The 17,797-nt window shown below is 52.0% G+C and overlaps 1 protein-coding gene across 2 annotated transcripts in view; it reads left to right on the top strand.

Annotated features, from left to right (window-relative positions):
• Positions 1–17,797, top strand: part of POC5 (POC5 centriolar protein) — a 152,577-nt gene that overhangs the window by 54,202 nt on the left and 80,578 nt on the right. For both annotated transcript variants that reach the window (XM_075342287.1, XM_075342294.1), the window contains one exon: positions 7,730–7,906. In XM_075342287.1, the coding sequence (XP_075198402.1) occupies positions 7,730–7,906 (177 nt within the window). The remainder of the gene's footprint in view (positions 1–7,729; positions 7,907–17,797) is intronic.

The following is a 17,797-nucleotide window of genomic DNA, read 5'->3' as shown; positions in this document are numbered from 1 at the left end:
ATCACAGGCACACAGACTCCTCCGTGATAGCATCCGTGCACGGAGCGGCTGCTGCAGGATGTCGTCATGGCTTTACTACAGTTGAGTGCTTTACGGCGCCATAAAGCATTCAACTGCAGTAAAGCGCTGACAGCAGCAGCGGCGGCCTGTGTATTAGTCGCGCTTTACTGCAGTTGAATGCTTTGTGGCGCCGTAAAGCATTCAACTGTTGTAAAGTCATGACGACATCCTGCAGGGGCCGCTCCATTCACGCTATCACGGAGGAGTCTGTGCGGACTGCAAGAAGCAGCTGGAGGTAGCGCGGGCACGGGGGACAGGTGAGAATATCTTTTATTGTGTGTAAACAACTGCATGATAGGGGACAGAAGGAAACCAGCAGGAGGGCATTATTAAACAATGGGGACATTACTACACGGGACATTACAGCAGGGCACATTACTATACAATGGGGACATTACAGCAGGGCACATTACTATACAATGGGGACATTACAGCAGGGGATATTACTATACAATGGGGACATTACAGCAGGGGATATTACTATACAATGGGGACATTACAGCAGGGGGCATTACTATACAATGGGGACATTACAGCAGGGCACATTACTATACAATGGGGACATTACAGCAGGGCACATTACTATACAATGAGGACATTACAGCAGGGGACATTACTATACAATGGGGACATTACAGCAGGGCACATTACTATACAATGGGGATATTACTGCAGGGGACATTACTATACAATGAGGACATTACTGCAGGGGACATTACTATACAATGGGGATATTACTGCACGGGACATTACTATACAATGGGGACATTACTGCAGGGGACATTACTATACAATGGGGACATTACAGCAGGGCACATTACTATACAATGGGGACATTACAGCAGGGGACATTACTATACAATGGGGATATTACAGCAGGGGATATTACTATACAATGGGGATATTACTGCACGGGACATTACTATACAATGGGGATATTACTGCACGGGACATTACTATACAATGAGGACATTACAGCAGGGCACATTACTATACAATGGGGACATTACAGCAGGGCACATTACTATACAATGAGGACATTACAGCAGGGCACATTACTATACAATGGGGACATTACAGCAGGGCACATTACTATACAATGAGGACATTACAGCAGGGCACATTACTATACAATGAGGACATTACAGCAGGGCACATTACAATGGGGACATTACAGCAGGGCACATTACTATACAATGAGGACATTACAGCAGGGGACATTACTATACAATGGGGACATTACAGCAGGGCACATTACTATACAATGAGGACATTACAGCAGGGCACATTACAATGGGGACATTACAGCAGGGCACATTACTATACAATGAGGACATTACAGCAGGGGACATTACTATACAATGGGGACATTACAGCAGGGCACATTACTATACAATGGGGACATTACAGCAGGGCACATTACTATACAATGGGGACATTACAGCAGGGCACATTACTATACAATGAGGACATTACAGCAGGGCACATTACTATACAATGAGGACATTACAGCAGGGCACATTACTATACAATGGGGACATTACAGCAGGGCATATTACTATACAATGGGGACATTACAGCAGGGCACATTACTATACAATGAGGACATTACAGCAGGGCACATTACTATACAATGGGGATATTTCTGCACGGGGCATTACTATACAATGGGGACATTACAGCACGGGACATTATTAAATAATGGGTTCATTTCTGCATGGGACATTACAGCAGGGGATTTCACTAAAACAATGGGGACATTACTCGGGTCGGCTTACACTCGAGTATATACGATATATCCCAAACTCTATATTTTAACTGGAAAAGTTGGGGTCGTCTTATACACCGGAAAATACGGTACTTTTGACCCTTTGTTTTACTGGTGGGCTCCAAGTGCTGAAACTAAGAGAATTTGTCACCAATCAAAATAAGCAGTCTGTTAATGAGAATATTGTACCTGTTTCTGTAACAGTAAGCCCCTGAGCAGTGCATGTCGGCTTTTTTATATGGTGTTTTCATTCAGGAGGTTGTATAGACTCTAATCCTCATTTGGAGCATGCTTTATCCATAGGGCCTCTGTACCCTCCTATTATCTGCTCAAAGAGCTTTGTTTAATGCTAAGTTACAATAACATTCTTATAGAATAAAAATAACTTTTCTTTGTCGCTCCTTATTGGGAGACCCAGACAATTGGGTGTATAGCTTATGCCTCCGGAGGCCACACAAAGTATTACACTAAAAGTGTAAAGCCCCTCCCCTTCAGCCTATACACCCCCCGTACTGCTACGGGCTCATCAGTTTTTATGCTTTGTGCGAAGGAGGTCAGACATGCACGCATAGCTCCACAGCTTAGTCAGCAGCAGCTGCTGACTATGTCGGATGGAAGAAAAGAGGGCCCATAACAGGGCTCCCAGCATGCTCCCTTCTCACCCCACTCTTGTCGGCGGTGTTGTTAAGGTTGAGGTATCTATTGCGGGTACGGAGGCTGGAGCCCACATGCTGCTTTCCTTCCCCATCCCTCAATTAGGGCTCTGGGTGAAGTGGGATCTTTTCGGTCTCCAGGCACAGGAGACCGTGCTCCATCCACAGCTCCTGAGGACCATGCTGGATAGGAGCCGAGTATCGTTCAGGGACATGGCCCTGCTACTTTGAGGTACTCTGTGTCCCTGTGGGGACCGCGCACAGCAACACTCCAGCATTGCTGGGTGTGCTAGTGCACCGGGGACAGCAGCGCTGACTGCGTTTGTGCCATTACACACTTCAGCGTCGCTGAGTGTGTTCGTGTAAGGGGACTGCCGCGCTGACCGCCGCTGCCATGGTTATCACTGCGGCGCGGCTGGGACTGTTAGTGCGCCGGGGACTTCCGCGCCGACCGCGCTTATACGGCGGCCGCGCTTATAACTCGAGTCCCCGGCTTTTGCGGCCTAGTCTCGTTTTCTTCCCGCCCCCAGCCCTGCCAGTCAGGGGAAGGGCGGGACGCTGTACAGGACGGCAGCACTGAGGGCTGGAGCATGCTTTGCATACTCCACCCCCCTCACTCTGCACAGTGGGGCACCAGTTCCCGCACTTTTCTGGGTCACGCCCACGGCTCCCTCCTCTCCTCAGGACGCCGGCAGCCATTCCTCTCAGCTCTGCTAAAGCTGGAGAGGAGAGACAAGCTCAGGGAGACCCAGGCAGGATTTCTGGTGCCCACACAACCGCTTTGCGAAGGCGGTAAGCAGCACCTGTGGTGCTGGCCCCACTAGTGCAGAAGTGTACTTATAGATTATATGATTATAGACTATACTTTACACTGTATGGTGCACTGTTGATTTTTGTCTATATACCCTCCTGTATTGCTCAGAGGAGACAACAGCATGTCGTCCACAAATAGCAAGGGTGCCAAAGCACAGGCTTACTATGCTGCCTGTGCAGCATGTACGGCTATACTGCCGGCAGGTTCCACTGACCCTCATTGTGTGCAATGCTCGGCCCCTGTGGCACTTTCTCAGCCGGAGCCTCTGCTAAGGGCGGCCCAGGGAGAACCACCTGTTAACACTGTCCAGGTGACAGGGACGGAGTTTGCAGTTTTTACTGAAAGACTTTCTGAGACTATGGCTAAGATATTAGAAGCCTTGCAGTCCAGGCCGGCATCTCAAGCCAGGGGCACTGTGGAATCATTGCCCCCTGGTCCCCCTCAGTTGGAACAGCAATGTCCTCCCGGGGTGTCTCATGGATCCCAGGGTGAGGTCTCTGACACGGACCGCAGCCCCAGACCGATTAAGCGAGCTCGCTATGATATCCCCTCGACATCATCACAATGTTCAGGGTCTCAGCGAGAGGACTCTCTGTATGATGAAGCGGAGGTAGCTGATCAGGATTCGGATCCTGAAGCCGCTCTCAACCTTGATACTCCTGATGGGGACGCCATAGTGAATGATCTTATTGCGTCCATCAATGAAATGTTGGATATTTCTCCCTCAGCTCCTCCAGTGGAGGAGTCAGCTTCTCAGCAGGAGAAATTCCGTTTCAGGTTTCCCAAGCGTACAAAGAGTATGTTTCTGGACCACTCTGACTTCAGAGAGGCAGTCCAGAAACACCGAGCTTGTCCAGATAAGCGTTTTTCCAAGCGCCTTAAGGATACACGTTACCCTTTCCCCCCTGACGTGGTCAAGGGCTGGACTCAGTGTCCCAAGGTGGATCCTCCAATCTCCAGACTTGCGGCTAGATCCATAGTTGCAGTGGAAGATGGAGCTTCACTCAAGGATGCCACTGACAGACAGATGGAGCTCTGGTTGAAATCCATCTATGAAGCTATCGGCGCGTCTTTTGCTCCAGCATTCGCAGCCGTATGGGCACTCCAAGCTATCTCAGCTGGTCAGGCGCAAATTGACACACTCACACGTACGTCTGCGCTGCAGGTGGCGTCTATAACCTCTCAAACGTCTGCATTTGCGTCCTACGCTATTAATGCTGTCCTGGACTCTGCGAGCCGTACGGCGGTTGCAGCCGACAATTCGGTGGCAATACGCAGGGCCTTGTGGCTGCGGGAATGGAAGGCAGATTCGGCTTCCAAAAAGTGCTTAACTGGATTGCCATTTTCTGGCGACCGTTTGTTTGGTGAGAGATTGGATGAAATCATCAAACAATCCAAGGGAAAGGAAACATCCTTACCCCAGGCCAAACCAAAAACACCCCAACACAGTAGGGGACAGTCGAGGTTTCGGTCCTTTCGGGGTGCGGGCAGGTCCCAATTCTCCTCGTCCAAAAGGCCTCAGAAGGATCAGAGGAACTCCGACGCATGGCGGTCTAAATCACGCCCTAAAAAGACCGCCGGAGGTGCCGCTACTAAGGCGGCTTCCTCATGACTTACGGCCTCCTCACACCGCATCCTCGGTCGGTGGCAGGCTCTCCCGCTTTTGCGACACCTGGCTGCCACAAGTAAAAGACCGTTGGGTGAGAGACATTTTGTCTCACGGTTACAGGATAGAGTTCAGCTCTCGTCCTCCGACTCGATTCTTCAGAACATCTCCGCCTCCCGAGCGAGCCGAGGCTCTTCTGCAGGCGGTGGGCATTCTGAAGGCAGAAGGAGTGGTGGTCCTGGTTCCTCTTCAGCAACAGGGCCACGGTTTCTACTCCAACCTGTTTGTGGTTCCAAAGAAGGACGGGTCCTTCCGTCCTGTTTTGGACCTAAAACTGCTCAACAAACACGTAAGGACCAGGCGGTTCCGGATGGAATCCCTCCGCTCCGTCATCGCCTCAATGTCCCAAGGAGATTTCCTAGCATCGATCGATATCAAGGATGCTTATCTCCACGTACCAATTGCTCCAGAGCATCAGCGCTTCTTGCGCTTCGCCATAGGAGACGAACACCTTCAGTTCGCGGCACTGCCGTTCGGCCTGGCGACAGCCCCAAGGGTTTTCACCAAGGTCATGGCTACAGTAGTTGCGGTCCTCCACTCTCAGGGTCACTCAGTGATACCTTACTTAGACGATCTGCTGGTCAAGGCACCCTCTCAAGAGGCATGCCAACACAGCCTCAACGTTACTCTGGAGATTCTCCAGAGTTTCGGGTGGATCATCAATTTTCCAAAGTCAAATCTGACACCGGTCCAATCGCTGACATATCTTGGCATGGAGTTTCATACTCTTCCAGCGATAGTGAAGCTTCCGCTGGACAAACAGCGTTCACTACAGACAGGGGTGCAATCTCTCCTTCAAGGTCGGTCACACCCCTTGAGGCGCCTCATGCACTTCCTGGGGAAGATGGTGGCAGCAATGGAAGCAGTCCCTTTCGCGCAGTTTCACCTGCGTCCACTTCAATGGGACATCCTACGCAAGTGGGACAGGATGCCGACGTCCCTAGACAGGAACGTTTCCCTCTCTCAGGCAACCAAAGCTTCCCTTCGGTGGTGGCTTCTTCCCACTTCATTATCGAAGGGGAAATCCTTCCTACCCCCATCCTGGGCGGTGGTCACGACGGACGCGAGTCTGTCAGGGTGGGGAGCAGTTTTTCTCCACCACAGGGCTCAGGGTACGTGGACTCAGCAAGAGTCCTCACTTCAGATCAATGTTCTGGAGATCAGGGCAGTGTACCTTGCCCTAAAAGCGTTCCAGCAGTGGCTGGAAGGCAAGCAGATCCGAATTCAGTCGGACAACTCCACAGCGGTGGCTTACATCAACCACCAAGGTGGGACACGCAGTCGGCAAGCCTTCCAGGAAGTCCGGCGGATTCTGCTGTGGGTGGAAGCCACAGCATCCACCATATCCGCAGTTCACATCCCGGGCGTAGAAAACTGGGAAGCAGACTTTCTCAGTCGCCAGGGCATGGACGCAGGGGAATGGTCCCTTCACCCGGACGTGTTTCAGGAGATCTGTTGCCGCTGGGGGATGCCGGACGTCGACCTAATGGCGTCACGGCACAACAACAAGGTCCCAGCATTCATGGCTCGATCTCAAGATCACAGAGCTCTGGCGGCAGACGCCTTAGTTCAGGATTGGTCGCAGTTTCGGCTTCCTTATGTGTTTCCTCCTCTGGCACTGTTGCCCAGAGTGTTACGCAAGATCAGGGCCGACTGCCGCCGCGTCATCCTCGTCGCTCCAGACTGGCCGAGGAGGTCGTGGTACCCGGATCTGTGGCATCTCACGGTCGGCCAACCGTGGGCACTGCCAGACCGACCAGATTTGCTGTCTCAAGGGCCGTTTTTCCATCTGAATTCTGCGGCCCTCAACCTGACTGTGTGGCCATTGAGTCCTGGATCCTAGCGTCTTCAGGATTATCTCAAGAGGTCATTGCCACTATGAGACAGGCTAGGAAACCAACGTCCGCCAAGATCTACATTTCTCGTACGGCGCCCCTGCGCCGCTCGGATGCACTCTTTGTCCTTGTCGCTGGCCAGCGTAAAGGGACACAAGCTTCCAAGTCAACCCTGGCTCGGTGGATCAAGGAACCAATTCTCGAAGCTTACCGTTCCTCGGGGCTTCCGGTTCCCTCAGGACTGAAGGCCCATTCTACCAGGGCCGTGGGAGCGTCCTGGGCCTTGCGACACCAGGCTACGGCTCAGCAGGTGTGTCAGGCAGCTACCTGGTCGAGCCTGCACACTTTCACGAAGCACTATCAGGTGCATACCTATGCTTCGGCAGATGCCAGCCTATAGGTAGGCGAGTCCTTCAGGCGGCAGTTGCCCACCTGTAGGACGGAGCCGTTACGGCTCTATTATGAGGTATTATTTACCCACCCAGGGACTGTTTTTGGACGTCCCAATTGTCTGGGTCTCCCAATAAGGAGCGAAAAAGAAGAAGGGAATTTTGTTTACTTACCGTAAATTCCTTTTCTTCTAGCTCCAATTGGGAGACTCAGCACCCGCCCCTGTTTTTGTAACACATGTTGTTCATGTTAAATGGTTTCAGTTCTCCGATATTCCTTCGGATTGAATTTACTTTAAACCAGTTTATAATTTTTTCCTCCTTCGGGCTTTTGCACCAAAACTGATGAGCCCGTAGCAGTACGGGGGGTGTATAGGCTGAAGGGGAGGGACTTTACACTTTTAGTGTAATACTTTGTGTGGCCTCCGGAGGCATAAGCTATACACCCAATTGTCTGGGTCTCCCAATTGGAGCTAGAAGAAAAGGAATTTACGGTAAGTAAACAAAATTCCCTTCATTTGCATGTCTGCTGCTTTTTTCCTAGATAAATGTGTTGGCTGAGCTGCGAAAATGGAGGCTAACAATAATGGAGAAGCACCAGCTGGAGATGAAAAAGCAGAATGAAAAGCATACCGAGCATATTACCCACATGAGCGGCCAGATAGACAGCCTGCAGGCTCTTATACAGACCTATGAAACGTCCATCCATAGAAAAGATGAGGTAATATCTTCTGTGATCACCTGTTGTTGTTGTTTGTTCGTTATTTTGTGATTTCTTTTCAAACTTTTAGGGCCCCCATACACAATAGAACTGCTGACTCTCTTGACTCCTCCAGACACAAAAATGCTCCACTCCCCTCAGTGCTTTTGTGTTTTCTATGGCCTAGACACTGCAAATCTTCTTTAGAAATAGCTTATCTCAGCGCTGATCAGATTGAAATTAATTCAACATGCCGGATCCTTCCCTCCCAGGATGTCATCTTAGATGTAGCTATTGCACAGCTCAGAAATCAACAGGTCTCAGTGTACATTGTCTATTGACAGTGAGCTGCTTATCTATGCTGGGGGCGTGAGCTGTAGTCCTGGCAGTGGCAATCCTCTAGTGATAGAACCTTCATTGCAAGTACATAACCGCACAGAGCCTTATAAGTGATACATTGCTGAATTCAGTGTTTTACGCCCTACATCCTGCTGTCCTATTATAACCTAGAAAAACCTGCTTACGGATTCCCTTTGAAACCTTTAACGTATTCAGAAATTTCTAGGAGGAATAACAGTACAAAATAGAGATGAAAAAAAGGATACTTAAAAATTGTTATTTCTTTGTCGCTCCATTGGGAGACCCAGACAATTGGGTGTATAGCTTCTGCCTCCGGAGGCCACACAAAGTATTACACTTTAAAAAGTGTAACCCCTCCCCTCTGCTATACACCCTCCCGTGCATCACGGGCTCATCAGTTTTTATGCTTTGTGTTGAAGGAGGCACACATGCACACAATGCTCCACATTTTAGTCAGCAGCAGCTGCTGATTATATCGGATGGAAGAAAAGAGGGCCCCTAACAGGGCCCCCGGCATGCTCCCTTCTCACCCCACTCAGGTCGGCGGTGTTGTTAAGGTTGAGGTACCCATTGCGGGTACACAGGCAGGAGCCACATGCCGTTTTCCTTCCCCATCCCTTAGGGGCTCTGGGGAAGTGGGATCCTAACCGGTCATCCAGCCACTGGGACCGGGCTCCCTCCGCAGCCCCTGGGGGAATCTGCTGGACAGGAGACGGAGTATCGTCAGGGACATGGCCCTGCATCTACAGGTACTCTGTGTCCCCGTTGGGACGGCGCATGAAGCACCTTGGCCTCAGACGCAGCTGCGACTGCGGTGTGGATTTTTTGGTCTGGGACTACCGCGCCGACCGTGCCTGTTTGTCGGCCGCGGTTTATACTTTAGTCCCCGGCTTTTGCGGCCTAGTGTGTTAAACTCCCGCCCCTGAGCCTGCCAGTCAGGGAGAAAGGCGGGACGGTCGGTATGATGCCGACAGTGAGGGCTGGAGCACACTTCGCTGTCCTCCGCCCCCCTTACTGATCTCTATGGGCCACCAGGTTCCCGCACTTTTGCGGTTCCGCCCACGGCTCTCTCCTCCCCTCGGAACGCCGGCAGCCATTGTTATAATTCTGCCGGTGGAGGATCTCAGAATCTGCAAAGGTTTCCCACTGCTCTGGGAGAGGGGGATGCTAACCGGTCGCCATGCAGGGACCGGGCTCCATCCGCAGCCCCTGGGGGATTCTGACGGACAGGAGACTGGACATCATCAGGGACAGAGCCCTGCATCATAAGGTACTCTGTGTCCCCTGAGGGACGGTGCATGCAGCATCTGTGTTACAAATGCCGCAGCGGTTGCTGAGTGGTTTGTGAGACTGGGACTACCGCGCCGACCGCGCCATGTTTGCCGGCCGCGTTTTTAAATTTAGTCCCCGGCTCTTGCGGCCTAGTACCATATACTCCCGTTCTCAGGCCTGCCAGTCAGGGGTAACGACGGGACGGCCGACTGGACGTCGGCAGGGAGGGCTGGAGCATACGTTGGTATCCTCCTTCCCCCTCACTGAGCACTGTGGGGCACCAGTTTTCAGGTGCTGACCCCCCTTGGTGCCGCAGTGTGTATATATATATGTTTATTTATATGGTATATGATCTCACTGTTCGGCAGCATTATTTGCTTTTGGCTGTATACCCTCACTGATTACTCTGCGGACGACATGCTGTTGTCTGCTCTTAAAGAGTAAGGGTGCCAAGGTACTGGCTTATTTTACAACCTGTACCTCTTGTGCGGCTATATTACAGGCAGGTTCCACATACCCTCATTGTGTACAATGCTTGGCCCCGAGGGCACTCACTCAGCCGAAGCCTCCGGCACTGGTGGGACCCTCGGCCAGGTGGTACCGCCGGTTTCCACTGCACAGATGACAGGGACAGAGTTTGCATGTTGGAATCCCCAAATCTCTGAGTAGCTTTCACATTCCAGGACTCAGTCTATGGACAGAGGGTCTGCTAAGATACTGGAAGCCTTGCAGTCCAGACCGATAACACAGGGCCAGGGAGCTGTGAGTTCATCGCTCCCGGGTCCCTCTGGGTCGGTACAACAAGGGGCTCCTGGGGTAACACCCAGATCCCATGGTGAGAACTCCGTCACGGACCGCGGCCTCTGATAGGCTAAGCGGGCCCGCTGGGAACCTTCCCCGACTTCATCAGGAGTGCGTGTTTCGATCACTCTAACTCCAGAGGGGCCGTCCAGAAGCACAGAACTTTACGGACAAGCGCTTACTAAGCGCCTTATTGACACGCGTTACCCTTTCCCCCCTGACGTTGTTAAGGGTTGGGCTCAGTGTCACAGGGTGGATTCTCCAGTCTCTAGGCTGGCGGCTAGATCCGTAGTATTAGTGGCAGATGCCATCTCTCACGAATGCCACTGACAGGCAAATAAAGCTTATGATGAAATCCATCTATGAAGCCATAGTCGCATCTTTTGCTCCAGCCTTCGCAGCCGTGAGGGCACTCCAAGCTATCTCAACTTCTCTGGCTGAGATTATTGCGGTTGCACATACCTCTGCCCCGCAGGTTGTGTCCTTCACTTCTCAGGCGTAGGTTTTTTCGTTCTACGCCATAAACGCCGTTCCTGGACTCTGCGAGCCGTACAGTGGTAGCATCCACCAATTCGGTGGCAGTCTGCAGGGCCATGTGGCTACGTGAATGGAAGGCAGGCTCTGCTTCCAAGAAGTTCTTATCCGGTTTGCCATTTTCTGGCGACCGTTTGTTTGGCGAGCAATTGGATGAAGTTACTAGACAGTCCAAGGGAAAGGTATCGTCCTTGCCCCAGTCCAAAGGTTTCGGTCTTTTCGGTCCTCAGCAAAGTTCCGTTCCTCCATGTCCAACAGGTCAGAGGAGGGCTAGAGGAACTCTTCTGCATGGCGGTCTAAGTCACAAGGCGGCTTCCTCATGACTTCGGCCTCACCAAGACCGCGTCCTCGGTCGGTGGCAGGCTCTCCCGCTTTTGCGACGCCTGGTGGCCACATGTCCAAGACCGATGGGTGAGAGACATTCTGTCTCAAGGTTACAGGATAGAGCTCTGCTCTCGTCCTCCGACTAGTTTCTTCAAAACATCTCCGCCCCCCGAGCGAGCCGATGCACTTTTTCAGGCGGTGAACACTCTGAAGCCTCGATGTCACAAGGAGACTTCCTAGCATCAATTGACATCAAGGATGCTTATCTCCATGTGCCGATCGCACCCGAGCTTCAACGCTTTCTGCGTTTCGCCATCAGGGACGAACACTTCAGTTCGTGGCACTGCCATTCGGCCTGGCGACAGCCCCACGGATCTTCACCAAGGTCATGGCAGCAGTGGTGGCGGTCCTACAGGGCCACTCGGTGATCACTTACCTAGACGGTCTTCTAGTCAAGACACCCTCCTGGGTAGCATGTCAACTCAACCTGACCATTGCTCTGGAGACCCTCCAGGGGTTCGGGTGGATCATCAAATTTACAAGGTCAAAACTGACACCGACCCAATCACTGACTTGCCTCGGGATGGAGTTTCATACTCTCTCAGCGATAGTGAAGCTTCCGCTGCATAGTCAGCGTTCACTACAGACAGGGGTGCAACCTCTCCTTCGGGCCCAGTCACCCCTTGAGGCGCCTCATGCACTTTCTAAGGAAGATGGTGGCAGCAAGGGAGGCAGTTCCCTTGCGCAGTTTCGTCTGCGTCCGATTCTATCGGACACCGCAGAAGGGACAGGAGGTCGACGTCCCTAGACAAGAACGTCTCTCTTCCCTTGCAGCAAAACCTCTCTTCAGTGGTGTCTTCTTTCCACTTCCTGGGCGGAGGAAAAATCCTTCCGGCCCCCAGCTGAGGCTGTGGTCACGACAGACGCGAGTCTGTTAGGGTGGGGAGCGGTCTTCCTCCACCACTCGGCTCAGGGAACCCGGACTCCGACAGAGTCCTCCCTTCAGATCAATGTTCTGGAGTTAAGGGCAGTGGATCTAGCCCTAAAAGGTGTTCCAGCGGTGGCTGGAGGGCAGGCAGATCCGAATTCAGTCGGACAACGTCACGACGGTTGCGTACATCAACCACCAGGGCGGCACACGCGCAGTCGTCAAGCCTTCCGAGCAGTTCGGCGGATTCGGCTGTGGGCGGAAGCCACAGCCTCCACCATCTCCGCAGTTCACATCCCGGGCGTAGAAAATTGGGAAGCAGATTTTCTCAGTCGCCAGGGCATGGACGCAGGGGAATGGTCTCTTCACCCGGACGTGTTTCTAGAGATCTGTTGCCGCCGGGGAACGCCGGACGTCGATCTAATGGCGTCTCGGCACAACAACAAAGTCCCGGCATTCATGGCTTGGTCCAAGGATCACAGAGCTCTGGCGGCAGACGCGCTAGTTCACGACTGGTAGCAGTTTCGACTGCCTTATGTTTTTCCTCCTCTGGCACTACTGCCCAGAGTGTTACGCAAGATCAGGTCAGACTGTCGCCGCGCCATCCTCGTCGCTCCAGACTGGCCGAGGTGATCGTGGTACCCGGATCTGTGGCACCTCACGGTGGGTCAACCGTGGACACTCCCAGACCGACCAGACTTGCTGCCTCAAGGGCCATATTTCCTTCTGAATTCTGCGGCTCTAAACCTGACTGTGTGGCCATTGAGTCCTGGCTCCTAGCGTCATCAGGGATATCTCCAGATGTCATTGCCACCATGAGACAGGCCAGGAAACCAACGTCCGCCAAGATCTATCACAGGACTTGGAGGATCTTCTTATCCTGGTGCTCTGATCAGGGTTTTACTCCCTGGCCGTTTGCCTTGCCCACTTTTCTTTCTTTCCTTCAATCCGGAATGGACAAGGGCTTGTCTCTCGGCTCTCTCAAGGGACAAGTATCGGCGCTTTCCGGTCCCACCTTACAAGCGTCCGTTAACACCCTCGGATCTTAACAGGGTGCTGACGACTCTTCAGAAGCCACTTTTCGAGCCGATGCGGGATCTCTCTATCTCGCCTTTCGCAAAGGGTGGCCTTCCTAGTGGCAGTCACATCACTCAGAAGAGTGTCTCAGCTAGCAGCGCTGTCATGCAAAGCCCCCTTCCTGGTGTTTCACCAGGATAGGGTGGTTCTACGTCCGGTCCGGACTTTCTCCCTAAGGTATCCCCGTTTCATCTCAATCAGGATATCGTCTCCCCCTCTTTGGGTCCGCATCCAGTTCACCAATGTGAAAAGGATTTGCATTTATTAGATCTGGTGAGAGCACTCCGGCTCTACATTTCTCGCACGGCGCCCCTGCGCCGGTCTGAGGCGCTCTTGTCCTTATCGCGGGCCAGAGTAAGGGATTTCAGGTTTCAAGTCAACCTTGGCTCGGTGGATCAAGGAACCGATTCTTGAAGCCTACCGTTCTTTTAGGCTTCCGATTCCTGCAGGGCTGAAGGCCCATTCTACCAGAGCCGTCGGTGTCCTGGGCATTGCGACACCAGGCTACGGCTCGGCAGGTGTGTCAGGCGGCTACCTGGTCGAGTCTGCACACTTTCACGAAACACTATCAGGTGCATGCCGATGATTCGGCAGACGCCAGCCTAGGTAGGCGACTCCTTCAGGCGGCAGTTGCCCACCTGTAAGAGGAGGCCGTTTTTTCGGCTCTTTTTATCGAGGTATTCTTTTACCCACCCAGGGATTGCTTTTGGACATCCCAATTGTCTGGGTCTCCCAATGGAGCGACAAAGAAGAAGGGAATTTTGTTTACTTACCGTAAATTCCTTTTCTTCTAGCTCCTATTGGGAGACCCAGCACCCGCCCCTATTCCCTTCGGGCTGTTGTTCTTTTGTGTACACATGTTGTTCATGTTGAATTGTTCTTTTGGTTCATGGTTTCAGTTCTCCGAACATCCTTCGGATTGAATTTACCTTAGACCAATTTATAAGTTTCCTCCTTCCTGCTTTGGCACCAAAACTGATGAGCCCGTGATGCACGGGAGGGTGTATAGCAGAGGGGAGGGGTTACACTTTTTAAAGTGTAATACTTTGTGTGGCCTCCGGAGGCAGAAGCTATACACCCAATTGTCTGGGTCTCCCAATAGGAGCTAGAAGAAAAGGAATTTACGGTAAGTAAACAAAATTCCCTTCTTCATGGTACATTCAGGTACCGTACGGTATTTTAATGCTCTTACATTACATAATATGTTTAAAGGGAACCAAACATCAGGATTTTGGCATATAAGGTGCAGCCAGTGCAGTACTGGCACTATCAGGCACAGGCTGTACATACCATTAGTGGGCAGCTCGGATGTTTAGGCTGTGAAATCCAAGTTTATAAAGTTTGCAAATTCATCCACTTTTTGATTGACGTGTGCACCTCTCCAGATAATATCCGGGCGGGTTATGCACATGATTCCCACCCCCGCCGCCGGTTCCTCCCTCTCACTGGCTGTATGTAAATTTCTCTATTCAAAAACACGGTGTCAGAGTTGGTGTACGCACATAGCGCTTATCTCCGGCGCCATGTTTCTGAAGCCCGCAGTACCTAGTATTGTGCATGAGAGGGCGGCGCATGCGCCCTCACTTCTTCAGATCTTGTTGTGACCGCGGGAGCGCGCGCGGTGTCACAACAGGACTGGAGAACAGCTGATCTTACCCCGATTAGCTGCAGCAGACGATATCGTAGCAGACGTCTGCTGCAGCTAATCGGTAAGATCAGCTGTGCTCCAGTCCTGTTGTGACCACGGGAGCATGCGCGGTCACAACGAGATCTGAAGAAGCGAGGGCGCATGCGCTGCCCTCTCATGCACAATACTACCGTGTTTTTCCAAAAATAAGACCTCCCCTAGCAGGGATTTTCAGCATTTTCGGAGAAAGGCTTAAATATAAGCCCTCCCCCGAAAATAAGCCCTAGTCCCGGATCAATAATGAAGTGTCCCTGCAGCTAAAAAAAAGTTACAGATACTGCAGGACACTTCATTATACACAGCGGCACCCGGCAATTACACTCACCCGACACTGAGCGGCAGGACCTGCAGTGATCACACACCCGCACACATCACATCACACACACACACACACACACACACACACACACACACACACACACACACACACACATACAATCAGATCTCACACACACACACCAGATCTCACACACAAACATCGGATCGCACACACAGTCAGATCGCACACATAATCAGATTGCACACCCAAACATCAAATCACACACAAACATCAGATCGCACACACATCGGATCGCATACACACTCACCTCATCCAGCGACACCGATCTCTTCCCACTGGGAGAATCCTGAGAGGCAGTGCAGCGTGATGAACAGGACCTGCGGCCGGACACGTGACTTGCTCTCATTCCCTGCTGCCGTAAGTGCTGGATGTGATGTGATGTGATGTGATGTGTGTGTGTGTGTGTGATCTGCTGTGTGTGTCTGTAATCGGCTGTGTTTTTCTGCAATCGGCTGTGTGTGTCTGCGATCGGCTGTGTGTGTCTGCGAACTGCTGTGTGTGTCTGCGAACTGCTGTGTGTGTCTGCAAACTGCTGTGTGTGTCTGCGATCGGCTGTGTGCCTGCTGTCGGCTGTGTGTGCCTGCTGTCGGCTGTGTGTGCCTGCTGTCGGCTGTGTGTGCCTGCTGTCGGCTGTGTGTGCCTGCTGTCGGCTGTGTGTGCCTGCTGTCGGCTGTGTGTGCCTGCTGTCGGCTGTGTGTGCCTGTTGTCGGCTGTGTGTGCCTGCTGTCGGCTGTGTGTGCCTGCTGTCGGCTGTGTGTGCCTGCTGTCGGCTGTGTGGGCCTGCTGTCGGCTGTGTGGGCCTGCTGTCGGCTGTGTGGGCCTGCTGTCGGCTGTGTGGGCCTGCTGTCGGCTGTGTGGGCCTGCTGTCGGCTGTGTGGGCCTGCTGTCGGCTGTGTGGGCCTGCTGTCGGCTGTGTGGGCCTGCGGTCGGCTGTGTGGGCCTGCGGTCGGCTGTGTGTGCCTGCGGTCGGCTGTGTGTGCCTGCGGTCGGCTGTGTGTGCCTGCGGTCGGCTGTGTGTGCTTGCGGTCGGCTGTGCGTGCCTGCGGTCGGCTGTGCGTGCCTGCGGTCGGCTGTGCGTGCCTGCGGTCGGCTGTGCGTGCCTGCGGTCGGCTGTGCGTGCCTGCGGTCGGCTGTGCGTGCCTGCGGTCGGCTGTGCGTGCCTGCGGTCGGCTGTGCGTGCCTGCGGTCGGCTGTGCGTGCCTGCGGTCGGCTGTGTACATCTGTGATCTGCTGTGTGTGTCTGGGATCTTCTGTGTGTGTCAGCGTGTCAGCTAGCAGCAGGGTAGGACGGCGTGCAGCACCGACCGGAGATCACAGGAGGACCTGGGAACCACGCAGACGTCCTGGTCTGGTGAGTATGAGTCTCCTGGGAAGTGGGGGGGGTCTGTTTTTTTTGGGGGGGTAAACTTACCCCAATCGTATTTCTCCAAGAATAAGACCTCCTCCAAAAAAAAGCCCTAGTGCTTTTTTGGGGGGCAAAAAAAATATAAGACAGTGTCTTATTTTTGGAAAAACACGGTAGGTAATGCGGGCTTCAGAAACCCGGCGCCGGAGAGAAGTGCTATGCGCAGGCGCCAACTCTGACGCCGTGTTTTTGAATAGAGAAATTTACATACGGCCAGTGAGAGGGAGGAACAGGCGGTGGGGTGCGGGGATCCATGTGCATAACCCGCCCGGATATTATCTGGAGAGGTGCACACGTCAATCAAAAAGTGGATGAATTTTCAAACTTTATAAACTTGGATTTCACAGCCTAAACATCCGAGCTGCCCCCTGATGGTATGTACCTAATGTGGTATGTACGTAATGTGCCTGATAGTGCCAGTACTGCACTGGCTGCACCTTATACACGAAAATCCTGATGTTTGGTTCCCTTTAAATAGGATAGGTAAAAAAAAAAAGACAAAAATGAGTAATTAACAAAGAGTTGCAAAAATGACAGGCAAATATTTTTTCCAAATACTTGATGCCAGAAATCTGGAGCACAGTGCTGGGTAAATCCCCTCCTTCATAGTCGTATATACACAAATATACATATCTAGTGTGGTGTGTTGACGTTATTAGGTAGACACTCTCTTACATGAATGGTACAAGGTGATGTGGAGACGGGCGGCTCATTTATCTCTGTCTTGACATGGCACTGGTGATTAATGTGTTCTCAGTGTGATGTGTCTCTGGATGAGCACATTTGCAGAAGATTTCACGTTCTCATAGACACCTGGAGATGATACTTCCTTTCTGTTCATTAAGTATATAAAAAAACCTTATTTTATATACTGTTTGATTCACAGGATGGATACAGTATCTACCCGTATGAGGAGACTTCATATTTTGATATGGTAGCTGAATACCGTATTTTTCGGACTATAAGACGCACCGGACTATAAGACGCACCCTTGTTTTAGAGGAGGAAAAAATTAGAAAAAAATATAAAATTAAAGTAAAAGAATGTGGTCATGACACACTGTTATTTTACTGCTGACAGTGTTACTGAGGTAATAATATCCCCAAATTCTGTCCTCATCCTCCATTCTCGTGAAATTGGGTACAAGTTAGATAATCCAGAAAAAATCTTTATTGTAGCCAAAA

The sequence above is a fragment of the Anomaloglossus baeobatrachus genome, chromosome 1 (assembly GCF_048569485.1).
Source record: "Anomaloglossus baeobatrachus isolate aAnoBae1 chromosome 1, aAnoBae1.hap1, whole genome shotgun sequence".
NCBI lineage: Eukaryota > Metazoa > Chordata > Amphibia > Anura > Aromobatidae > Anomaloglossus > Anomaloglossus baeobatrachus.
The sequence above is the reverse complement of the archived record's forward strand: the minus strand, read 5'-3'. Positions and strand labels throughout refer to the sequence as shown.